At 34.2% G+C, this 27,385-nt stretch overlaps 1 protein-coding gene across 1 annotated transcript; it reads left to right on the forward strand.

The window, feature by feature from the left end:
• Nucleotides 1-1,888: 1,888 nt before the first annotated feature.
• LOC127833291 (rho GTPase-activating protein 35-like) lies at nucleotides 1,889-26,462 on the forward strand. Its single transcript, XM_052358464.1, has 16 exons — nucleotides 1,889-1,914; nucleotides 5,011-5,398; nucleotides 7,891-8,566; nucleotides 8,707-8,895; nucleotides 9,970-10,107; nucleotides 10,862-11,026; nucleotides 11,260-11,313; nucleotides 12,066-12,273; nucleotides 12,692-12,765; nucleotides 13,171-13,319; nucleotides 13,580-13,661; nucleotides 14,651-14,704; nucleotides 16,516-16,629; nucleotides 17,821-17,906; nucleotides 18,061-18,675; nucleotides 18,883-26,462. The coding sequence occupies exons 2-16, from the start codon at nucleotides 5,017-5,019 to the stop codon at nucleotides 18,909-18,911; spliced, it is 3,015 nt and encodes a 1,004-aa protein (XP_052214424.1). The 5' UTR covers nucleotides 1,889-1,914; nucleotides 5,011-5,016; the 3' UTR covers nucleotides 18,912-26,462.
• Nucleotides 26,463-27,385: the final 923 nt, after the last annotated feature.

The raw sequence follows: 27,385 nt of genomic DNA on the forward strand, positions 1-27,385 counted from the left end.
TCACACACACATAAAATAACGGCCGGGCCAATATCTTAACTGATCAAAAAGAGCTTTTGATAAACAAGTCAATGATAACTCAAAATTAAAAATAAACTCATCAACGAGTCCTGGAGTGGTTGATTCCATTTTGAAAGTAGTTCTTACCCACCATACAATGCGCCCTAACGAACATGTAAGTTGTGACGCGATTCCCGTGGACGCAATTCATCGTTTGATTGAACTACTCGTACTTCTTAAGACAAGCCAGCGTAATATACGAAGACACAATCATAGCTTATTAGAGTCGCGCAAATGTTTGCGGGTCTTCAATAATAGTGCCATTATATTCCATGTGAATTTCCCGCAATGATCTGAACATTTACGAGCGAACGCGAGATTGGCTTCGGGCAGCTCATGAGAACTGCGTCGTACTTTCGACGCTGTCCGAAGCCAATCTCGCCTTCGCTCGGAAATGTTCCGATACCATCGCGGGAAATTCACACGAAAATAAATGCGAGAAATAAAAACGAGCATTTTGTATCTCGTTAAACCTATGTTACCATACCACATCTAGAGATAAAACGTGGCTATTGCTATAAAGAACACTAATTTGTATGGCTTAACTTTGTTTAGGTTATATTTTACGAAATATTCGTTGATTTTGCGTGTTTATGGGCTTTAAAATATAAACGACAGTAAACACAATAAGAACGATACGTCTGATTTAAAAATGGTTACCAATCTATTTAGAAAAACAAACACATGTTGCATTTGTCTGGTGTGGTTTCTCGAATAAGCCAATTCACTGTTATGTTTTATTGAGTTGGGTCTAGTAATTAATTAATTCTTATGGTTACTGTCAAGGTTGAAACATGGGTTAGACACGTACGTCGAACAAAAAAAAATGGATGAAGAGTTTTTCGATGTGCTCGCTATTTGAATATGTATTTTAGTATAGAAATGCGTATTCTGCATTGAAAACATACGTACGACTAACCAACCCCCGCGCAATGATTTCACCCGAACCAGCATAGCTCGATAAAATCCCTGTTGTTAAACCAACAGTGTGGTGATAGCCGAACAACGCGGTACAATAATTTGTCCGTTGTTATCCCCCCGCCTATGGCGGAGTGATATTGTTTTGGCATTGTCCGTCCGTCCTTTCGTCCGTCCGTCCGGATCCATATCTTGGAAGTGCTTTGGCGGGGGATATCAATTCAACGAATTTGCTTGTTATTTTTACTTTTTTAAATTTAGGTATTTTTTTATTCTCAACATTAACTTATACACTATTTTCAAAATAAAAACGAACATAATACTTACCAAAAAAAGTCTTGACGATTAACACCAAAAACAAACTACCGAATGTGGCTTGATCTAGTCACTACCCCCCCCCCCCCCTCCTCTTAATTACAAGTTTAATTTCCTAAAGGTATTTTTTATTCGACATTGGTATTCGACCATGTCAGGCGGGGATAGTTTTTAGTCATGGAATAGCCAATATTAGTATCACTTCGTTGGAACGTCCTTTTTACCGTCCACAAAGATAGTGTTGTTGTTTTTTATTATTATAAACTTCAAAGCGTCTAAGCCATGAACTATTAAGGTGTACGACAGATGGACATAGATGCTTTGAAGAGACAGAAAAGAGCAAGTGACTGCGGAAATGAAGCAAGAATGCAACCGGCACTGGTATTCAATCAACATCTGAACCATGCTCAAATATGCAGACAAGTGTATGCAAAGACATCGACATTCTATACACAGATGTTGACGTCACTACGTTATTGTCAGTAAGACCGGTGTGTACACAACGACGACATCGAAGGTTGTCATTAAGTGTTTTTCAACCACCTTTTTTATGAAATGCGACTGTTACGTAAATAATATTTTGTGGCTACAAAGAAATACGCAAATCGTTTTAAGCCTCAGGTAGGAACAATTTTACACAATCAGTTAATGTATTAACTAAATAACCCTTGATTTAGCTTGCACTCCATAGATACTCGTTTATCAGCTCTAACTTAGACGACCTAGAACACACTAAGATACATTTAACTACATATATGCACATGAATAATGTGTTGATGTAAATATTCAAGTTTAGGGTTAAATGCTTGTGCAAACCTGATTTGATCATTTTATTTTTATTTTATTTTTTGCAAACTCATTATATTTTGGAAACTGTAGAATATGAAATGTTGTATCATAGTGGTATATATGTCATGTATCCGATGTTGATTACGTACTATATAAAAATAGAATGTTTGGGATTCCAAATAACATTTTCCATATGTGTCATTTCAAACTAAAAGTAGGTACAGTACTTAAGGTTTACACACGTACAACGTGCATTTTCCCCCAACTACTATGCTTAAACAGCAGTAAATCCAATGTATGCTTGTAATTGATGCATCAGAGAACGCGACATTAATGGACGATGTTAACACAATAATTGTTATTCGGAACACTCCAGTCTGGGTTTTCCCGATATTTGAGCACGCGCGGTAGGTACAAACAAAAGCTGACTAGCATATTTTAAAAGAGAGTGAATCAATAATTTCTCTTATCGCTGAATAGTAAACACCACTTTTTCTGCTCAAACGTTCGTTAATAAAAATACCATGATTTAGTCATTTTTCTTTAGATGAACTAATCTCGATCGTGTTTAATTGGTAAGAATACTATTTAACACGATATAATGCTGCATGTAGAGGTAAACAGCTTCGGTCACGTAACTATGTAATTGCATATACTGTGCGTAGGCCTGGGCATACAGTTTTAATGGAAGTTTGTAAACGAAACTACCAAGACTTTGGCTCCATCGTATATATATTATACTATTCAAATATATTTAAAATCATACAGACAAGTACCAAACAACAAAAACCTTACTATCCCCAGTCCATTCGTAGTACTTGAACTAATATATCGTACCATATCAGTTGGATATTTATATGTCTATTGATATAGCTCTATTGTGATGCTTTTCTTTAATCTAATCTGAAAAGTAAAGAAAACTATTAGCTAAAGACTAAGACCTTAAGATTAGAAGGCACATCACTAGCGAGCTTTACCATACATAACTTTTATTTACTATATCTATAAAGCATGCCGAAAGAAACAAGAACACGAATAATGTTTTTAAGAAGAAATATTGCATTTGTCAAGCCGTTTGTTTATGTTTCTTCATTACCATACAGCTGACAAAGTCTGTTTTCAAGTCTTTTAAGACTGTTAGCTACTGGACCCATTCGTACAGGCGGCTGTACGTTTAAACAGTGCATTTAGACTTTAATCATGTATTAAACGTATGACATACATGCATATCAGTGTGAGGTTTGTTATGTGTAATTAATAATAATTATAGTAATAGTAATATCAACAAAATACTTGAATTTTGACATTTCCTAAAAGAAACACTCCTGTCGTTTAAATACTTATTTATATCCACAACTGAATGTGCTATCCACAACTGAATGGGAAGCAAATCGGATATCGACGTTACTGGTCATTACTGTATTAATGACAATGTTTGTACCTCCCGCGCGCGCTCAGAAATCGGAAAAACCCACAGCGCGCGAGTTCCGAATTAAATCTATTGAAATTTCTTAAATCCAGAATTTCATTAACAAAGACATTACAGAACGAACGAAAAACGTAAATAAAGAAAAATCTGCATATGCATCAGCAAGAGATAAATCTTATTATCGCTTAAAGGTCCTTAATTTATATAAAATTACGAATAACACAAGCATTAGACATGGGAAAATAGTAGTTGCGATAATTCAACTCTCAGCTTTATAACCTAAAGGGTTGCTGAGAGTTGCCATGCGCCGTCTATTGTCCAAAGGTGCAAAATTTTAGCACCACTGCAAAGACTAAGGAACACTGATGCTGAAAAAACGTATCAACGTTTACCTGTCTAAAGCACAAACTCGTGTAAATGGTACCAATAAAGCAAGAAATATTTGCTGTTTATTTACTTTGTTATTCTTTAGTACGCTCTATCCACCATATTGGGAACTGTTGTAATGTTGCCGACAAAGTGTCACTATCAGTTAGGTTGCAGTACACCAATGTTTTGCACATCGTGATACTTGATGTAAACTAAGTCGATAAAGATGTCGAACAGTCGTCGAATATTTACACTGTTCCAAATTTCAAAATGAACATGTCAGCAAGAATAGTGTGTTGAATTTGAAATATCGTCGTGTTTTTTAGGTTGCATACAAAGGATAATGTCCTTAGGCTGCCATTCAGGTAAATTGAATGTGTTTTTCAATTGTATTCATGGCTTTCTTTAATTGGTAACCAGCAACGTCTGTAAAGTGATGAGCACGAAATCTTTGCGCAAAACTCCCATTGTGTGTATAAATGGGTGCATATGTGCTCACAGAGCTACCATAGCAAAAAGTATGAAAGGCTCTGGGAGTACGTTTATATGGACTAAGGCAAATAGCAACCGATAAACAAAAATGCATTCAACTATGGTCAACGCCATGGAACATTCCATGCCAATGATATTATTTGGTGTTTAAACCTCTCGCACTTAACCTGTGCTCACAGTAAGAGCTATGAACTTAAACGGCACATTTGCACAGTTGACAAATGGAAAATCGAAACGATAATTCAACAATCCAAAAGTGAACAAATCTGGAATCACCCTCTTTGAACGGTTAATGCAAAAAAACAATTGAGGCTTACGTCAGTTTTATGGCGGCCCAAACCTCACGCTTGATCTGTATCAATTCGCTAAATATATGTGTAAATAAAAGTAATCCCACACAATTCAAATTAAATAGTAATAAACGATAATGCTTTTTTCAGTTTAATTACCACTCAACTATTCAAATATGCCATAAATAGCACTCTGAACTGAAAAATATCAACTACATTTAAATTTAAAATCTTAAAACATGTCGTGTTAGAGTTAAACTTAAAAGTTCGTGGCAAACGTTTTCATAAATGTTTAGTCATAGTTTTGCTTTTAAACTATCTTTATACAAACTGTTATTATACATTCAGGTGGAAATGCAAACTAAAGGACTTATATTGAATGTCAATGTTGTGGGATTGACGGGGAATGGAAAGGTCAATGGAGTCGGCAAGTCGTGCTTTTGTAATCGTGCGGTTCGACCCAGGCAGGACGATTATCACGAAAACCATAGTTCCATAGTGAGCACGAACGACTTTTGTGGGCAAATCATTAACAATCAGCATTTCTTATATTGGGGTGAACGGAGATTGTCTGACGAGAAAACTCGATTAAGAATTCTTGAACAGACCGTTTTTGCCAATGATGAAACATTCGAAGTTTTTGAGACCAACATGGGGAAGAACTATTTGCGCAGGTGCAAAACGCTTAAACTCTTCTCACCTGGAAAAGCGATGTACATTTGCCGGGAGCAGATGGGTATGATTTTTTTTAAATATAAATGTACGGTCAATATTTTGTTAAGATTTCAGGGACAACACAGTTACATATATGTTTTACTTACGGGCACATTTAAAAAATGGCAAAAATTTTCATACTGGAGGTTGAACATTAAGTTCAATAGTTCTTTTTTCTGATGATGTCAGTTAATTATTGAAGAATGTAAATCTCAGTTTTTCTGACAAAAAAAACATTCATTTTTTATCAAACTTTTAATAAACACAGTGTATGAAAAAATACAGTTAAACACATTCAAGGAAAGTCCATCATATGTCACAATTTTTTTCTACCATTCTTTTTCGTTACTTTTGTTTATAGTAATAAATAACTTTATCAAAAACTAGCCTTTTCACTTAAAATCTGGATTTTTTTTTATATGTCAAATTTTTCAATGAAAAATCAGCCATTTTATTTGGAACATCAAGCAAAATGTTTCTGTATTTATACTATACTATCTCAAATATAGAACAAACCAAGCTTAAATGAAACTTTAGTATTGTGCTTACACAATTACAAAAACTTGTAATCATAAAAATATGACAGCGTTCTAAAATGTATGTCTTTTTGAGATCATATTTTTTAAATGAAATCTTACACTCTTGACATCATATCTTCATATATACATATACATCTTCATACACGTCCATTGATGCACTTTTATATGGTTTAGCTAATTAAATGTTGAACTATACACCAATCTTTGTTCCAGTAATTAAGAAAAAACAAATAACTAGCAACACATGTCAGTAATATGCATTTTTTTTAATCTTTCGTGACATATTATATTTAATGCTACAATATGCAATAATTTTAACTATTTCAGTATCACGAATGATGTGGAGTTGTTAAACACGACTAGTGTAATTAGTAAACAGACTACTAATACATTTAGTTGAAATCCTATGCTCAATTAACCACACTTGAAAATTCTTACACTCCTGACATATTTAAAGGCACTCGCTTTTCTGATCAATTGTGATAACTATAAATTTGTAAATTGAAACACAGGTTGAAGTGTGACATCAGAATGCACATTTAGTAGTAGCAAACATAAGTTTTATTATTCTTTGTGCTAAATAGTAGTAAATTTGTGTTGTGTCCATGTTTTATCCAAAACTTTCTCAAGTCCAATAGTGATGAATATTTCGCATGTATACAAACTGTAAACTGCAATTGGATACATTGCATTATTGTGATAATGGTAACATGTTGACATACACTTTAGTAACATCTTAATATACATTTACAAACTTAATAAAATACCTTAACTTTATAATAAACTTTCAAAACTTAATAACAGTTTCTAGTAGGTCCATGACCATCGTTAATTTCATCTTTTGCATTTTTGTCACTCAGGTCACGCACAAACTTAATTGGTAAGAAGAAGTCATAATATGTACTTCTTTGAAAATACTATTTCTTTAGTAAAAGTGAAGGAGAAGTACTAGTAATAATGTAACTATTCTAAAGGTAACCCGAACAAAACATTTTAACAGTTGCTGACGCTTTCAATTTGAATTCTTATTTGATTATGTTTTACACTTATTGAACTCGATCAATCTGCACACTAAAGAGCTGTAAGCGTTTTGTGCTCTTTGATTCATCAATAACTGGACAGTGCAGTTGCTTGACAATACTGTAGATGGATTCCTGTGATGTGTCTTGTTGAGATGGCCATTTATTCATAATGTTTCGACAAACTATATATTGCCAGCATACTGTAAGCACATTGTGTAAACTTAAATGACCTTACATGGCAAGTGTCTGATTGGCTTTACATAAACATGAGCAAAACAGTCTATTGATACCATTCATTTAAAAATAATCGACGATTTGGCAAAAATCTTACACTCCTGACAATTTTAGTTTGCCGTTATAAATTCACCATATTTCTTAAAGTAACGAGTGTTTATGCTCAATGCTCATTCCCGTTTTATTCAATATACTTATTCCTGCAATACTCTCACAAAGAAGTCCTAAACATGCGGTTGATAAATTATGATATCAAGTTCAAGTTGAATTATACCGTATTTTAAACTTTTTTAGGATGTATGTCTTCAGGTGACCACAAGATATGTAAAATCGAAAATAAAAAGAATAATGTGTTGATTATATAGAAGCCACGTGTCCAAGCTTCGTTATGGACAATTGTTTTAAATTGCCTGGTTCCAAAAATATTTGTACTGCTGCATGGAAATGCAACACAATTTTAAAATTGCACACTTTTTCCTTACACTTTTAGCCACTTTAATTGCGATAACTTTTGCAATTTCGCATATTTTTAAACCAAATTTGGACACAACTTGAAGTTTACCTAGATACGTTATCATAAATTCAAGTATTTCACATTGAAGACAGAATAAAAAATGCTCAGCCCATCTTAACAATTAGCCATTTTTTGCATGTGCCCTAACGCTATTGGAGTCTTACATGATTTGAATAAGTGATATGAGATATTGTATGCATTACAGGTACTGAAATACAATTTGACGACAAATTGGTCTTAAATAGAGAATTCCAGGTGAATGGTATTCTGTGTCTGATTGACGTCAGTATTGAATGTCAGATAAACCTTGAGGCACAGTTGTTATTTACCCTAGAAGTAATACAGTTTGCATTGAAAGCCAAAATCCCAGTTCTGGTTGTGACAACCAAAAATGACAAAGCTGACACCATTTGTAAAAATAGTCTTGAGTCGTTTTTATCTGAACATAAACTGAAGCCCAACGTACCAGTTGTAGAAACTTCTTCTCAATGCAATATTAACATCGAAGCAGCGCTAGAACTGTTGACAGTACTAATGCTAGAACCAACAAAATCTGTTGCAAGTACACGGACACTATCGTATGACGAAAGCACATCGATACGAGAGAAACGTATTGAAAATGCAAAAACGGAGATGGGTCATGTCGTCAAAAAGGCATTGAATGATCGGATATTAGAGACGCATACACTTGGACTTTTGTATACGTTTTGTAGAAACAAATGCGCGTTCCTTAGCAATTTGTATGGCGATCATAAAGCTAAATTGATACTGCAACAAATAGTACTACAGTACTATATTGACAGACAGCGGCAAAATGACTTTCAAAATTTACGTCGAGTTCTGGAGATCACACTTGATGAACGTATAAAGGAATCAATGAGGTAGGTAGTATAGCTATACATTTCGTTATTTTAGTCACATATTAAGAACATTTTAGCAGAAAAAAATGAAGTTTTGTTGGTTTAACTTCTTCGTAGTTTTTGCTTTTTCTGTTTATTTACTTGATGACTGCTTTTCTCAGCAACTTACGACTTTGGACTGGAACAGAATGCATGGATCAATTTCCATTGCTAAATGAGAATCCGCGACTTCTAGAAGAAATAGGATTTACAAACGGGGATCAACGTCGCTTGTTGCTTTCTAATTTCTTGCAATCATCCGAAGCAAAATCGGAAGTGAAAACATACAGACAAAAACTCGTCTTAGAAAGGTAGGATCAACATGTAAAGGGAGGCGGAAAACTACAACGGGCGAGGCATGGTCAGGGGTGATAACCCCAAAAAAGGGTTAGGGTAAGGGTTACGGTTAGGGGTCGGGTTAGGGTTAGGGTTGGGTTTAGGCTAACCCAAACCCTAACCCCGACCCCTAACACTAACCCAAACCCTCACCCTAACCCTCTAACCCCCCCCCCTTGCGCAATACCATACCATGCCTCGCCCGTTGTAGTTTTCCGCCTCCCACATGTAAACGCCCCATTATTTAGTTGTTTTGTATGTCAAGCACAGTTTTTTAAGACAATAAAAACATATAACGATGCATTCAGGTAATGGAAAACGTATGTGTGTGTGTGTGTTTTGTATTGCTTTTCTCCATTCTGTGGCTGTTGCATCTATACCATAGATATAGTTACATTTAAATAATTTACAAAATATATATTTATATTGTTCAAGAACAATGGAAGATATCCTTATGGGGCTGTGTGAATATCACTGTCTTGTTATGGTGGTGATGGTTGCACAAATGTTTTCCTGCTTACATATATACCTTCGATCAAAGAGATCATCGTTATGATAACAACTCTCCGTCAGTTCAAATGGACAATAAAAAAATAATACAGGTTCGTTAATTATAATCACCATGTTTAGGCAGGGAATGTACCAAATTACTTTCTGTCAGTTTCATCAAAATGAACACGATTTTAGTACTTACTGAATCGAATAAACAAAGGTGGTTTTATAATCAAAGCATATACTGTTACATAGAACCTTAAATAAATATTTTGTATGGTACAATTAGGATGTGTATGTATTATGTGACGCATGCAACTTAACCCGATCTACTTTTCTTTTGATGATTTTCGCAGCTCTAGTGCGTAGGGGCGAGAAACCATCCTTAAAGTCTGTCTATCAAAATAAAATATAAAATGCCTCCGCCTTTGCACAAACACACTAACCTTTGCGTGCTTGAAGGCTTTGCAAGTAACTGTTTCGAATAATTAATACATATAGTAAAATATTTTATTTGTCATAGTTGTATGCTTAGCATATAACACCATGTGTTACAGGAAGAAAAGAGGTTTTCGGGAACTTTGCTTGGAAATGCAGGACTCGTTCCTAAAATGCATACATGAACATAAACATCTGAAGACTTTACAACACGGTCACATTTTGAAACTGAGTGAATGTATGATGTCTCAAGAAAGGTAAATTGACTGTATTTGACAAGTAAACATTGATACTTAATTGCACTGTCGAGCTTGTGACATTACATATGAGAAAATGTACAAAACAACGACTTTAAGTACAAAGTAATAAGAGTTCAATACATAAGTAAAGGTCTTACCTTGTTATAGACCTCTGCTTAAAAGACAATTGACAGCAACAAATCTTGGATTTGTTATTGATAATGTCGTCAAATATGGAGAATGTGTAGACCATGTTTACTTGCTATATAATGCAATTTGCATTTACAACAAAAATACGTAAACATGGAACAGTCAAAATACCTTCTTTTCGGTGTCTTATACAGCTATGCACATATAGAGAAATTTACTTAGATTTACAAAACAGTCAAAGAAATAAACTTTTTCATAAAAATTAAATATCATTACAATTTATGACATTCAATTTGTATTTAATGACAGCATTTTTATAAAGAAACATACTTCCTATGAAGATGTACCAAATTTCAGATGTCAAGCAACTACACGGATTCAAATGGTTATGATAATGCACTAAACGAAACCAGCAAATAGCTTTCTATGTAAACCTTTTTAATCGAATGTGCAGAAAAATGGATGCTGTCGTGTACCATCTATCACAATGTGTTAACAAAGTTTTAACGGAGGTAGAAAGAATGCATAAGAACATTTCGTTGCAAAATCGCATTTACTTTGTCACTTTATTATAGTTTGTTTATTTAAAGTTTTACTATTACTAATCGAGTCATCGTTTCAGATATAAAGCTCTGGATGCTCACTCTGATATACGAACAGCAATGATATTGAGCATCCTTGTTTTCTTCGAAAAACCATGTATTGAAAGATGTCCCTTTAACCAACAAAACCGCAATGAATGTGTTGATCATGCCGTTTCTCGTTTTTTAACATCAAAAGACAGAAGGTAGACATACAAAATAAAAATATCATGTTTTTATTTGGTTGATGTTTTTTATTTATCTGTTGTTGTTTTTGGTTGCTATTGTTGTTAATGTTGCTACCGCATTTTCGATATTAACTAATGTTCAATCTATTTTACGTTAAAATTTATATTAAAACAAAAACAATGTTAAGTTTTAAAAAAAATCTACAGAACGAATTCTGGTAGTTTTCTAAGTTATATGTTACCACATTTAGGAATCGACAAGACAATCTCAGAAATACAGAGAGGCCAACATTTAACGTCATAAGGTAATTAGTTTTTCTGATTACATATACACAACGTAAAACTTCAGTCGCACTAGTAGGAAAACCTCATTTTATAACATGAACTTCTTCATTAAGGCATTGAACCAACTGCCAAACAGTGAGCCACAAAACAATTTTACAATACAAAACACCAAAGCATGGATAAAACTGGGGTCACCACCTTGGAATGGTAAATCCAGATTATTTGGGGGTTTGAACCGGTTCTAAGGAGCTAGAAACCTCAAAATTGACTCAGAATTATTAACAAAACATTTAAGTGTGCATACAAATTAACAGTAAAGCATTGTTATTTAGTTATTTGCTGTATATTGAAAAAGTATAAATATTTATTGCACGTTGCATATAATGTTTATTGGTCACTTGTAAACGACTAACAAAAAGTTACTAGAGTGACTATCATGTCTCTGGTGTTTCATTAATCAAATGTTAAGCACATGAAGGATGAGACAATATCAGAAGACAAATTTGTGTTAATCATGTCCAGGCTTTTATTTAAAGCCAGTGACAAGTAGCCTTTGAAATACAAGAAAAATCGTACAACACAACAGACTGAATCACAAAACACACTCTTACCTCATTAGGCCTCGCAATTCAAACTTAAAGACTATCAAAGAGAATTATATTCGATTTGCAAATATTACACAATACAACTTTAATTACACAATTTCTTGATTTAAACCACGACAACAACTGTCTGACGCACACTTCAAATTAATCTTTTTTTCAATGTTTAGGTTGCTTATAGCAATGGTTTGTGGTGATCCGTACAACGTAGAAGACGTGTTGTCACTATTCCTGGATGAGCCAATCTTCAAAACGCAACCAAAGGGTTTCGTTCCTCATCATGTGTTCAACTCGTTTTCATTCACGCACAAAATGGATGATGGGAGATCTTTTAAAGTTGTCTTCACTGTTGCATCCTACCACGAAGCAAAAAGCATGGTATGTTATGCAAAATCATTGTAGGGATCCTCCTGTTATCCAGTTTGTTTTACGGACCCGTTTCCTTGAATAATTATTGTTCAAACTATTTTTATTAACTCAATGTTTTTATCCATGGACATATAAAAACATAACACTTTAATCATTTTTTTAAAATTTTGTACCACACCCTCAAACTTGCTAGATGAAGACAAAAAGTCATTAAATCACTTTTTCCAAATAATTTAAAAGTGTCTTTCTTTTCAAAATATATTGACAACAGAACGTTATCATTACAGTTTGGGACACAGTGCGTGTTTAAATATGTCTCGTTGTTAAAGATATACGCTAAATTCAGTTTTCAGACATTATTAACCCGAACTATATGTAACTATTAATAATGTATTAACTAAGGGAACCTGTTTACATTTGTTTGCAGATCAACCAAATACCGTTTGACAGATGTGTCTTTGTTTATCACAAATTTCGACGGTCGTCAATTACATCGCTGCGGTAAAGAAAATACATACATGTATAGGTTAAATTGTAAAAGTATTGGCTATGTATTTGTTTTGTGAACATTCGTTAACATCCTACTCTGAAATAAAGTGTGTTTGTTGGATGATGATACATAAATATTTATGAATTTATAATAGTTAAACTAGATATAAAACAATATTGTTTGCGAGTGAACAAATGATCCAGCTCAAATGTGGGGTTGGTTTGGTCTTCAATAACTAAATTTAACTGCTAAAAAATGTATATTTCGAAAATTGTATTTTATGTAATACAACCTAATGAATCAGAACAATGTTTTTTAATGTCATTGCAAGACTTTTTTATTAAATCATCTGTTCTATATTGAAAAGGAAAGCATTGCGCCGCGTTTTCATGTTTTTTTATATTTCATATTCACAGAAGAGTGATTCAAAGTGCGGCCTGTCCAAAGATGTTAATTGAGGTGCAGTACTGCAACTCGGGCACTTCGTCAGCACATCAATCGCTACCATTAGAGGAAGGCTTACGCGCCGTCGCTGTCCAAGTACCGGAATACTTCAAATCTCCAGGTTTTCTTTTATTTGCTCAATGTTTTATTGTTTGATCTTTTTATTTATCGACTAAATGTTCTGAATATTATTTTTCCCGGAATGTTTCTGCTTCAATCACCCTTTGGTTTCTAATACATTTGTTCCGATCGTTTGTAGTCAATATGTTGGTATAGAAAATAGTGTAGCCGTGTTGTTTAAATGATTTGTTGATTGTGACATTAGTTATGCTTTATACACCTTTTGAGTTATATCATTCTCACCTTGATTATCTTTTTCAGCCTATAGACAAATGCTTATGTCGTTCGTTATTTTTGCCGACACGAACTTGTCAATCATTGGCGATTTACAGCTTCATTGCATGTAAGCAATATCATCAAAATAAGTTTGTTATTAATATCGCTTGGTCGAAGTTGATCGAATCTCAAAGTTCTGTATGTAACTGTAGCTTTCAAAATATATCTTATCCTTTCTGTTATTTTGTAAATAAAATCCGATGATTTGCTCGAAAACTCATAATTAACAATAAACCATCTTTACATGGTTATACAAGAGGAATCAGATGAATAAATAGGATAGAAACTATCGGTACTGTGCAATAGTGTAAAGACATTGACCAGTTGCCAATACCAATCTCAACAACAATCAAATTTACTCTTCAGATTTTTTTTTAAGGTGCACGTTGCTGTGTCGATGCAAATTAGGAATGATTTTGGTCAACTATTCACGATATGTAACTCATAGAGTGATTCGCTGTCTTTCTTTTTCTTAATCTAGTGGATGATTCTCTATGGTAACTTGATCCCTAAATCGTATTGGACTTGCTTACGCCCAATCCTATTGCACGCAAAGAATAATTGTCTTGCATAGCCCTCAAGGGCAATTTGTGTGTATTAAAAACGATTCATGTTGTCATTTTTTAAGAACATTGATTTCAATTAAGGACATTGATTAAAATAATTAACAAAATACTTATTTGGCTTGCTTTTCAAATAAGTATATGGTTATAAACACAGTGTCTGTTTTATTGTTCAGTTTTGTTTTCACATTGTGTACATACAATCCACATGCACCAAAAAGGAAACATATTTTTTCCTGCACACATATATTAATCTCATTTTAGCATTTCTACGAATGCACATGGTTTTCTTGATGTGTTTGATCATTTGCATTATTTTTATATGAAGAAGTCAGTTATAAAGTTTATCGAATTATATAATGCTAATGTAGTGTATTGAATCAAAATGCTCATTTCGTACTTTATAATTATCATTCATTAATTTGAAATGTATTTTCCTTAGACGAACTTCTCGCTATTCAGTCGTTATCCACACATGTTATTTTTGTTACAGAGATGAAACTACAAGTCGGTCATCATCGCCGAAGAGCGATCAATCGGAACAGAGGTAAATTCAATTTCAGAAAAAAAACATTAATACATTCGGAGATTTATTTCAAATCAAAATAAGCTATCAAGAGCTTTTAACACCGACCTGTACATATCATTGAAATACTTGAATATTCAAAATAAGTTTAAAATATTATTTCGTTTATAGAGCACTCAAAAGCGTTTACAATAGTAAATAGCCACACACAAGTCCAGCTGCTAATTTTAAAAAGTAGCAAATAAAATTAAACTGGTGAATTTGACAGAAAACCACAATCGCAAATTTGAAAGCTCGAGTAGCATATGCATATTTGTATAGAAATAGATGCAAAACCATGTATACCATTAATAATTAGTACACATTCATAGTACTGATTTGCAAGCAGGGCAAATCAACTTAAAGAAGATATACAAAGTAATCGTACAACAGCTTCATAACCAAACGGGACAATTTAAACGAAGAGAATCTTCTGATGCATATGCTAATAACAAAATGTGTGACTGTTTCACTCCGAAGTCAATCATCCGTATTAAAACAATGCCGTCATAATCAATCTAGGTTAATGATGGGCTTGCTAAACTTGTCTTTTGTGGTAGAGGGGTATAAGAAATAGTTTTATTGATGTGTAAAATATATAATATTTTTTGTTTACCTTTATTTCAATTAAAGCCCACAAATGTTGTAGTGTTATTTACAACGTAAATTGTTATCTGCACGTTGGGTCATTAACATTTTTTTTTCAGAATAAAAATATTAACATCATAGTTGGGTACCTGATACGTGACTTATAAGCTATAATGCAAAGTTACCATTTATACTGTACATCATTTAGATTGCAAAGCAATAGTTCTGATTCCCATATATGTCAGTATTCGTTACGTCATTAAACATTTGTAAACAATTATTTATAGTGTTAAATAATTGGGGGTAAACGTAGTCATATCCGTTTTAGGTTAATATGAGATGTTCAAACGGCTCCGTTAACGTTAAATAGTAAAGTACCACAAAATACCAGCATTGTTGTGGTTATTCAGCAGCTATTTAACTCAATTTTGGGAATCAGCGAGCGGCGGCATTTTCTTACAGTTAACATACATTAAAAGACCAGTATCTTTTAAGTGTAATATATTTTTAACCTTCATTATGAGTTGCTTATTAATGTCGGAATTATGGCTCTGTACCGAAAAAATGTTTATGTTATATTTTAACTTTTGAGCAAATAAGGAGATCTTAATAAAATTAAAAACCTATCCAATGAAAAAATCTTTTCAACGATATCGTGTACATGAAACTGTGACGCGTATGTGGAAAAGCTTGACGTTAATGGCCATTTCAGCTGAGGCAGTTGGAGCGAAACCCACACATCAGTAACACAAAATGTTTCGAGACTTATCTGACATATTTGCTTGATATTACGTAATATATTCCTAGCGTTTCTGTCAAACTTGGTCTTCTTCGATTTGTTGAACACAATTATTTTCATTAAAAAACTGTAGTTTTTTTCAAGTCTGAACTTCAAAGCTGTTTTCTAGTGTTAAAGGGGCATGTATGCCATAACATTCCTAAATTGCTGTTTCAAACGCGTCTGTGGCTATATTTGGTTACTCTTCCTGAGTAATAAATTCAAAATCAAAATTTCAAGATCACTATAAAAAGCGTCCAAGATACAATATTGACCTTCTAGGTGATACAGTGGAGTCTAAATAAGCATGTATTAATAACTGCTCACTTATAATTATTTAACTTACTATTGCAGTACCTTTTCTCATGTATAACGATACATAACTAGCTTGCTTAGGTATGGTCATTTTGTTTTATGTTGCTATCAGTTCAAGTGATGATCCAAGTTTTGATAGTAAAAGAAGTTCAACACTGTCCGAAAATAATTTTGCTGATACAGACAGCAGCGTAACTTCATCAGAGAAAATATTCTGCAAACAAAGGTAAAGAATATGTATTGCAATGTACATGTTGTATTTTACTAGTATTTTTGAATTTATGTATTGAATTATTAGATACATGTTGCCTACGTTGTTATTCTGTATTGCATATTTTACCTACGCACACATACATACATGTTGTAGACCATTTTTGTTTAATTAAGTTTACACATTAGAATTAGTTCATTTCGGCCCATAATATCCTAAAGATTATAAATAGAATATACAATTAGCTATGGGATAAATGGATGCACCTGCAAACATAAATTCTTAAAATAAGTGTTCAAGAATAATAGTATTCCTTATAACTTTGTTTATAATTTATTACTTGACAATAATATAAATAAGTTTTATTATATATTTATTTATTATTTAATTTAAAATACACTATTTTAATAAAGATTCTTCTTCGCACATGACAATTATGTATAAATGTTGTAAGACATAATGCGTAATGGAATAGAGAGAAAAACAGTATGTCTGTGAAAATATTTATATATGCTTAAAAGATCTGGAAGAACAATTTCATTTTGTAAGCATTACGTTAAAACATAAATTTAATTAACCAAATACTTAAATATTTTGTTGCATCCACAACAATTAAAAATCAGATGATTACATTTAAGATTATATAAAGGTCAATGGTACATGTGCTACATCGGTAAGTATTATTAGTGTTGTACAAACTTGATTTCAGTTTGCCTCTGTAAACATAAAAATACATCGGTGACATTACTATTAATGTCAAATGTTTAACTTCCTAAGTACTTTTGATTCTTCTGTCATGCACCTCTCCGTTCGTTGCAATGAATTATTAACAAAGCTTTCGCATTTCCTATACTTGCTATGTACTAATGCAAACAAGAAAGTTAGTCATAAAAAGGGGTCTTATTTATATAGTGATTTATCAGAATGCTGGATTCAACGCACTTTTGGTTACGCTCGCTTTTTGGAGCTTTCATTTGGACATAAAAACGCATTTAACAATTAAATCTGACTTTTTTGTCAAATAATTATCGAAAATTGAATGCGATAAATCACTGTGTTGATATATATTGTATATACGAGAAGCAACAAAACCGATATTCCTGTTGCCGTGTATTTTTATGGTAATTGAAAATGCGTTATGGCCATATACGGATATGTAATTACTTGACAATTTAAGATAAAATATCAATTGTATATACCTTTCAGAGACGTTTCGAAGGCCATGCCAACCCACAAAGCCATCGATTTGGACATAGCGCGCAATAGTACAGGAGCCCACATGGTCCTTGACGGTAAAATACATCTGTAACTGCTGTTTCTTCTAGAAGATTGCAATTCATAATATCATAAATATTCAGATCATTTGTTTGTACGACAAAGATTAATTTCACTCTTGATTAATATTGTAATTTATACATAGAAACGCAGAAGTGCGTATTTTTACAGAGAGACAGGACAGCTCTACTAGATACAATGAAAATTGCTGCGATTTTGACAAAGAATCGATTAACTTGTCCGAAATACGCGATGGTGATCAAACAAACTGTAAAACAACATACCACATTCAAAACGCTCTACGGCAAAACCATGACACGGAACAAACCTCAGCTAAATGTGTCAAAACCGAAAATGAAGACACGACCTGTACAATACTCGAAGTTCTTACCGGTCGCAAAGAAAAACGTGATGCAGAACAAACACGAATTAAATCTATTGAAAGCCGTGAGGTTCAAACATATGTAAAGACAACATTCTCAAATTGTGACGTTAGTTCCGCCGATGCTCCGACAACTTTAATGAATGAAACTGAACAGCTGTTGAACACATCGAATTGTAGACCAACTTATTTTCGCTGCGCGTCAAATGAACCACCTAACTTAATAGCTGTGGACATGGAAGGGATCTACATAGAACTAAAACAATGTCTTACTGACGACGCATTTGCGTTACTTAAAGGGACAAAAAAGGAAATGGCTTATGATATTCGTAGAGTGAAGAAGGCTGCAAAAAAGGCGAGGCGAGCGCAAAGAAACTGCGAAGAGATGATTGAGAAAAACCGAAGTATGGGTATGATTCAATATGCGGAGTTTATATTTGATATTTATCATACACCAGTATTCTTATTAAATATGTCTTACTTTGTCCCCAATAATAACATTTATTATAGAAAGAGTATAATCATAGTAATTTGATGACGATAATGATGATGCTTATGCTGCTGATTATTATTATTATTATTATTTGTTATTATTATTATTATTATTTCAGGAACTGGATGTTTTTGCAATATATGTTAATATGTAAGCCTCGACCTGGACAGTGGATGCTCGGTTAAAAATGTTAACCCTGCCAAACGTATGTTTTATCAACAACATCACGCATGATTCAACTACCGGTACCGATATCCTAGTCACTGCACTGTTAATAGAAGGTGTATGCTGGAACAGCGCTTTATAATGAGATATCAGACCGACGGGCGTAACGCCACAAATGAGATAACACCCCAAAAGAATCTGCCATACCATACCACGTGATTCTGATCGATTCGGATATTATTTTTTATTTGATTTTGAATCATCACATTTTCTTTGACTTTTTTAAAGCTTTAATCAATATATAAAATGGTCATTTTGGTTTAACGTTGCCCTGATTTTCATTCAATTAGATGCAGTTAAAGCAGATCATCCGTCCACTTCCAGACGTGGAATGATTGTTCTTGTAACTGTAGTGGCTATCATTAATCCATAGAGGAGGTATCCACTGCGAGGAACTCATAGAACTGTATGTGTGTGTATTACCTTCATGTACCATATTGTCATTTCATAATGTTTTGTAAACAAACGTTTTTCTTGTGTCGCTGAAGTATGCACTTGATCTACTTTTGCAACATTGTCCTGTGAGAAAGGAGTTAAAATCGATACGTATCTCTTGTTTATGTATAGAACATTTTATCAATATGTTTGACGAGATGTAGCTCAAAAGTTTTAAACGGACAAGATGAGCCCCCATAATCACACTGTCTTTGGAATATTTGTAGTTTACGTAAGCCTTTGTACATTTATATAATTTGCATCAGCGATATTTGGTTTGTTGATTGATATTTGTATTGAATTATTTTTAAGCAATCACATAAATAACCAAGCTTTGTAATATGGAACTTTTACACCCAATATTGCTACTTCTTCCTGTATGTGAACGATGATGATCTGAAATATTAACTATATCATGCTATACTTTTTAACCCTTTTTGTAAAAAGAAGGGATGTATGTAGGATAGGTCACTCTGTGTTACTGCATGTGTCTATGTCTCTGTACAAGTGTTTATGCCCCTTGTCTTGTAAGTGTCCATTTGCTTCTCTTGTGAGATTCAGTCCCTTGTCCTGTGTGCGTCCAACCATGTACTGTGATGTCATATATGTTTTGTCCAGTGAGAATGAGAGAATTCAAAGAAACAAGATTCTTATTGGTCAGTTCCAAAACCCTTTGTGAAATTCAGAGAAAATTACTGACCATGCTTTCTTTTGCTCTCTAGCTGTCGCAAGACAAACTTGTATTGCAACTTTTATTATATTTTACCAACCTGGTGAGTTTAAAGTTATTTGTATTTGCATTTATTTACATATCTGCAATGAAAATGAATTTAATATTATTTTGAAATAATGTATTTATGTTTGGAAGGTTGTGAAATGTGTTAATTGGTTTTTTTTTATGTTTCTTTGTTCTGTTATATGTATAAATACCTATATACGAGAATTCCGATATACATTTGGACAGTCACATAAATATCGAACCTTGGGCGGCGTTTCTAGTTATTTAAACCCCTACCCTACTACATTTGGCTCCCCGACGCAAAACGACTAGAAACCAGGTTGGAGATATTTCCACCACCACGTGCGGACCACTGACGGAGCAGTGTAGGTTAAGGACCCCCCGGAAGCCCACAGAGGTTGAGGAACTCTTGCCGGCGCCATGGACTGTTTCGTGTAGTGCCTCCGAGACCGAGTGGATAAGATTTTTTTTTGTCCTCTGTTGAAAGTTCTTCAACGAACTTATTAACTCTAAAGTGCATTGTGTTAAGACCAGAAAATTCGTCAATTGTGATTGAAGTTCTTCAACGAACTTGCTAACTCTAAAATTGTATTATTTCTTTATTTTCTTCGCGAGAAGACCCGAACATTGCAACCCGTGCTGTTTACGTGTGTTTCGTTACCTCACGCGACGAAGTGACCTGTGACCTTGTCAGTTTCCTGACGAAGAGGATTGTATTGTGACATTGTGCTAAAAATTCTTATTGTGTAAATTATTTTATGTGATTTGTGGATTTGTGGATGGAAACGTAAGTTGCTACAATTATCGTTCTTTTTTTACTTTGTTTCTTGCACTATTTTATTGTTGACGGTTTACGCTAACTTTATGTGCATTGATACGTAAAAAGTTCCTTTCCGGTGACACATACAAACAAACCTAACGAAAGCAAGTTATGTATCTCAGATCGCTGTAATTGGGGGTATAAATTGTAAGTTTCAATTCAAATTTTTGTTTAAAACTGCTTTTTATTTTATTGTTATACCTATATCGTAATTTTATTGATTGTATTAACTAAAACTCTAGAGTTGTCACATAATTTCGCGACCCGGAAATATTTGTCATTGCAAGGTTAGAAATTCTTCCGAGTGATTTGTGATTTTAAAACTGTGTCAACTGCATTATTTTAGAGGTATTCAACATATATCGTGTTGTAGAAAGACATTTTAAAAATTCCTAGTCTGTATGAATGTGTGTTTTTCCTGTAAATATTGATTGAAATTCTTCAGTTACCTTCAAATTAGAATATCAGCTTCTGAAAACTTTACAACAGCAATCTTAACGGCTATTTGCAAGCCAGTTTAGTATAAAATTCTGAAATTCTCAAACGATAAATTGTATTGTTTTGAACCATTTGTTGTGTTTAAAATATTTTCAATTTTTGGGCACCGTGTGAGAGTGTTGTGATTTGTCATAGTTCAGTGTTGTGTTGTCCATTTTCATTGTTCAGTGATTACGTTTAGTAGCTGTGTTGTTTTGTGATATATTGTGTTGATATATTCTGCAAGTCCCGTATTTGTTTATAGAGTTTTGTATTATAAACCAGTTCGCATTTGTAAATATAAGGACATTCAACTGTTTCTGGTAAAATAGTGAAATTAAATTGTTCACATTCTATTTAACATTTAGAAAGCGTGTCTCCCAAACTGTTGTTTTTAAATATACAGTGTCACATAAGATTTTGTTAATAGCGTTTAGTTATTTTGTTTTCAAGGGAAAATGTTATGACATTTTCACTTATCTAAGGGCAAGTTCAGGCATTTTAATTTGATATTTGTATTGTATATCTATTTCATTTTATTTACAGCTCAAGAGTTGCTGTGCCAATATGTAATAGTCATTCTTTTCAGCTATTATTAATTTAGGTCGCAGTTGAGGACCTGAGTGCCACAAAGTTCACTATTTGGGATTTAAAATTTGACTTGCTTTTATATAAATTTGTACATTGCCCTTGTAGCTAAAGTATTTTTTTCATTTCTGTCTATTGTTTTTTATTTTTATTTGAATATGAATCATACCATAGTGGATATGGAAGAACAGCAATGTGCTGTGGGGGGAAGACCAACTGAGGAAGAAATGTTGGAAATACTATCCAATAAATACGAATTTCATCCAAAGGGGACCCCTTATGCTGCAAAGCAAGTAGGAACAAACCCAAAAAATTTGCCATTTGTTACTACACCAATCCAACCCCCGTCCTCCCCTTCTGGAAACCAACCTGTTCTCTTGTCAAGTGGCCACATTCCTAAAATACCCTTTTTTTCAGGGGAAGATCCGGTTCCTAGGAATGAGATAACGTTCTACGAATGGCGTCACGAAGTGAGGTGTCTGATGCAAGATAGTACTTACACTTCGTCACAAGTTCTTCAGGCCATCAGAAATTCTTTGAGGGGAACGGCCCGAAAACTTGTTGTTTCTTTGGGTGACTCAGCCTCTGTTGATCTGATTTTTCAAAAATTAGATGTTAATTTTGCTGAGCCAGCCCGTAAGGGTATCACCATGAAGGATTTTTTCAATGCCTCCCAAAAGCTTGAAGAAACAGTTACTTCATTTGGATGTAGGTTGGAGGCCATTCTGGAGCAGGCGTTCGAAGGTGGTCACCTTCCTCGCTCAGCAAAGAATGAGCTTATGTGCGAGCGCTTGTGGTCAGGCCTTCACTCAGAGGCATTAAAGAGCAGCACTCGGCATAAGCTCGATTCTTCCCAACACTATGACCAGCTTCTTAAGGATATCCGGCAGGTTGAAAGAGAATTAAAGTTAGACTTAAACTTCAATTCTCTGGTTTCAGGGATTCAATCCAATGTGGACCAGCGGTTTGATGATATTATGAAGAGACTGGATTCTATGTCTATACAACCTTCTTTTTCACAGCGGCCTCGGGTCCAGCAATCTGTGTACCCTCCATTTCCTACCTCGCAGCAGAATAATCAACAACCCAACAATGTTCGCGGGCGAGGAAATGGCTACCGAGGTAGGGGAGGAATCAGGTACCCAAAAGTTTAACCACCTCTGTTAGCGGCCGCCCAGAGGTAGGTGAATATCAAGGCCATTCCAATGTTTCATATGTTTCTCAAACCAGTTCTTCTGTTGCAGATCGTTTGGTCGGTGAGTCTAATCAAACCAATATTGTTTTTCATTCAGTTCCTGCTGTTGCTTTACTTGATACTGGTTCCATGGTTTCTACTGTATCAAATTCATTTTACCAGTCTCTTCCAAATAAAACTCCTCTCTGTGATATATCCAAATTGGGTATTGATTTGAATGTTTCTGTTGCAAATGGAAACCAGTTAAAAATACTTGGTTATATTGAAACCTCCATTTCTACTCCCCTGTTGAATTTTGATTTAGCTTTGCCTGTTTTAGTTGTTCCAGACACCCAGTCTAGTTCTTTTTGTCCTGTTATTTTGGGCACTAATATCATCCGTCGATGTAAGTCAGTCTCAGCTGAACTAGAGCTACCTGATGCTTGGCAGATGGCCTTTGACACTTTGGTTTGTAAACCAGCAACTGTTTTTTCCACCAAGGAACACACGGTTGAAGTGAAACCTTATAAGTCTATCTCATTTAGTGGAAGTGTGAGAGGGATTAGACACACCATTCATAAAGTTGAAATCTTTCAGATGATAGTCCATTGATTGTCAGACCTCATGTGGTAAAAAATCCACAACATGGCAAGTATGCCAAAATTCCCGTTATAGTGTGTAACATGACCGCAAAACCAGTTTTCATTAAGCCAAAGACTCCTATTTGTGTTGTTAATGAAGTCACTGTGGTTGATGACATTACTTCTTCCCCTTTTTCTCCTTCAGTAAATCAGACTTCACAGGTTTCCAAAACTCTGGATGAATTGGGTATCAAAATTGATGCTTCTAATTTGACACCTGAACAGATTCTTAGAGCTCGGCAGGTCCTTGAAATTGGAAACATGTTTTTTCGACAGGCCCTTCTGATATTGGCCACTGTAATTTGGTTAAACATCATATAACTATTGACAACCATGTCCCTTTCAAGCAGCCATACCGCAGGATTCCTCCTGGCATGTATGAGGAAGTGCGTCAACATATTAAGGAGATGCTTGAATGTGGAGCAATCCGTGAAAGCAACTCTCCTTATTCATAAATAAATTGGCTGACAAATGGGAGAGAGAACCCTACATTGTTCTAGATGTCCCATATGAAGGCCAGCCTGTGTACAGAGTACAGAGAGAGAACCGCAATGGACATTTTCGAACTCTGCACAGGAACATGTTACTACCATTTGTCTCCAATCCAGAACCTGAACAGGAAATACAAACTGTCCGCAAGGTCAGAACGTATTCAAAGCCTAGTCAAAATTCTGGTAGTGATAGTGACAGTAGCTTCTGATTCTGTTGTACAAATATATAGGATTCCACAGAGAAGGAATACTAACACTCGTACTGCTGTAATTCCAGGCCCAGTGACCAGCATCAGTACCCCTGCCATTTCTCATTCTTCTCCATCTTACTCTACTGGTTCTATTCCACAGCCTAGTCAGGTACGTCCAAACAACCAGTCAGTCACAGGCAGTCATTCCACTCCTGTAGACAGTCCGTTGGGTTCACCTCTCTCCCACAAATCAAATTCCAGCAGTAGTTCTCTTACCCCGTCTATACATGAGAATCCCCCACCTAACAGACACGTACGCCAACGTCGCCCACCATACCGGTTCGGCGAATGGCAATTTGTACAGGCTGCAGAGTACTTTGTTTAATGTGTCCATTTTGTTTCAAATTTCAGATTTTTGAGTTTGGTGTTTTGTAACATCTTATGGTTGCATGTAACCTACCGAGTCCACTTTTGCTTATAAATTTGTATTTAAGTGTACATATCATTATTTGTACAAATGCAAGCTTTGTGAATTTTATTTTTTTTTAATGGAAAGTTGAGCCATGTTTGTTACCATGGTTATATTAAGAGTTCTCTACAAGATACAGAATATACTATCCATTTATCCATTTATATTCTGAAATCATTAAATTGTCATGTTTGTATGTGCAACATTTTTTTTGCAAGTCTTGATCTAAAAATTGTTTCTAGATAAATTTCTTCTTTATTTGGGAAATATCTTTGAAAAAAGATGTTAACAGCTCCAAATAAATCCATATATTGGTATAGATGTCTCTTAAATTGTAAATATTGTACAAAAATTGTATCATTCTTTAACGAAAATGGTGAAAGTTTATTTTTTTTGTTCAATAATTTTGAACTGAGACACCATAACTATTTGCATTTGTCTATTTCATTAAAATAATATTTAATATGGGAAGTGTTCATCTGAATTGTATGAAATCCATATTATGTTGTTATAAACTTTTGTCGGTTTGTGCATCAGATTAAAGTTTTTATAATTTTTAAACATTTTCTAAATTTTGTCTTTTCATTTGTTACATTTTCTTTGTGAATTAAGGTCATGTTACAAGGGAGGCAACTCTTCTAAAGTTTGCATTTAAGTTTAACATTAGTTACTCCCCTTTGAATATTATGTTTTTCATAATAGTACTGCGTACTTATGTGTATCATTTATGTGTTAAGTGTTATTCGAGGTTCGATGTTGTTTTTCAGTTAGGCCTGCCCTATTTATCTTTCACTAAGTTCGTGCCATCTATTAAATCGTAATTGTTGTAATGGTGGTAATTACAAAAAACGTCCTGTTCTGGGAATCAGTTATTTTAAAGTTTAAATGTCTGGAGACATTTTGAAGAAGGGAGGGACTGTGTAGGATTGGTCACTATGTGTTACTGCATGTGTCTATGTCTCTGTACTAGTGTTTATGCCCCTTGTCTTGTAAGTGTCCATTTGCTTCTCTTGTGAGATTCAGTCCCTTGTCCTGTGTGCGTCCAACCATGTACCGGGATGTCATATATGTTTTGTCCAGTGAGAATGAGAGAATTCAAAGAAACAAGATTCTTATTGGTCAGTTCCAAAACCCTTTGTGAAATTCAGAGAAAATTACTGACCATACTTTCTTTTGCTCTCTAGCTGTCGCAAGACAAACTTGTATTGCAACTTTTATTATATTTTACCAACCTGGTGAGTTTGAAGTTATTTGTATTTGCATTTATTTACTTATCTGCAATGAAAATGAATTTAATATTATTTTGAAATAATGTATTTATGTTTGGAAGGTTGTGAAATGTGTTAATTGTGTTTTTTTGTTTCTTTGTTCTGTTATATGTTTAAATATATATATATATACGAGAATTCCGATATACATTCGGACAGTCACATAAATATCGAACCTTGGGCGGCGTTTCTAGTTATTTGAACCCCTACCCCACTACATGTAGTTGACACTTGTTCATAATTTCATTTCATCGTTCCTCAAAAAGTTGTTACTCTGTTGCACTGGTCTCCTTCCTACCATTGATTAATTAAATGATAATTAAATTCGAATGCGTACTAATTCGCGTTTATTAGTCCCCTACCGGTGAAACCGGAGAGGGACTTATGGTTTGCGCTCTGTGTGTCTGTCAGTCTGTCACACATTTCTGGATCCTGCGATAACTTTAAAAGTTCTTCTTATTTGTTCATGAAACTTGAAACATGGACAGATGGCAATATGGAGATTATGCACGTCATTTCATTGTGTTCCTTCGTCAAGAATTCTGGTTGCTATGGCAACAAATAGACTACAAATATTGCTAAAATTGGTAAATCCTGCGATAACTTTAAAAGTTCTTTATATTGATGAAATATTGATGAATGGCAATATGGAAATTATGCACGTCATTTCATTTAGTTCTTACGTCACGAATTCTGCTTGCTTTTGCAACAAATAAACTACAAATATTGATGAAAATGGTGGATCCTGCGTAGGTAGGGGACTTTTATTGCTTGGCAATTTTCTTGTTATTGTTGAATTTGAGTTGCAATGCTACGAGGTTAAATTTTATTTACACTTATGTGTATCATGAATATTGCTGGGCCAAGTGTGAGGTTGAGCGCTCTTAAACTGGTTTAAACACCCAGTGCTATCCATTGACCGTTTCAAGGCGGTGACCCCAGCTTTATTCTTCTATGTCTGTATGCTGTTTCGAATTGTGCTTTTCGTCCTGTTTTTGCAATTGGTCACTTGCCTTAAATAAAGAACCGCAAAATTGTATATACTAGTAATAAGAATGCAATACTGATCCAGCAGCTGGAGTTCCACCTCTTTATATTATTGA

The sequence above is a fragment of the Dreissena polymorpha genome, chromosome 6, assembly GCF_020536995.1.
Source record: "Dreissena polymorpha isolate Duluth1 chromosome 6, UMN_Dpol_1.0, whole genome shotgun sequence".
Taxonomy (NCBI): Eukaryota; Metazoa; Mollusca; class Bivalvia; order Myida; family Dreissenidae; genus Dreissena; species Dreissena polymorpha.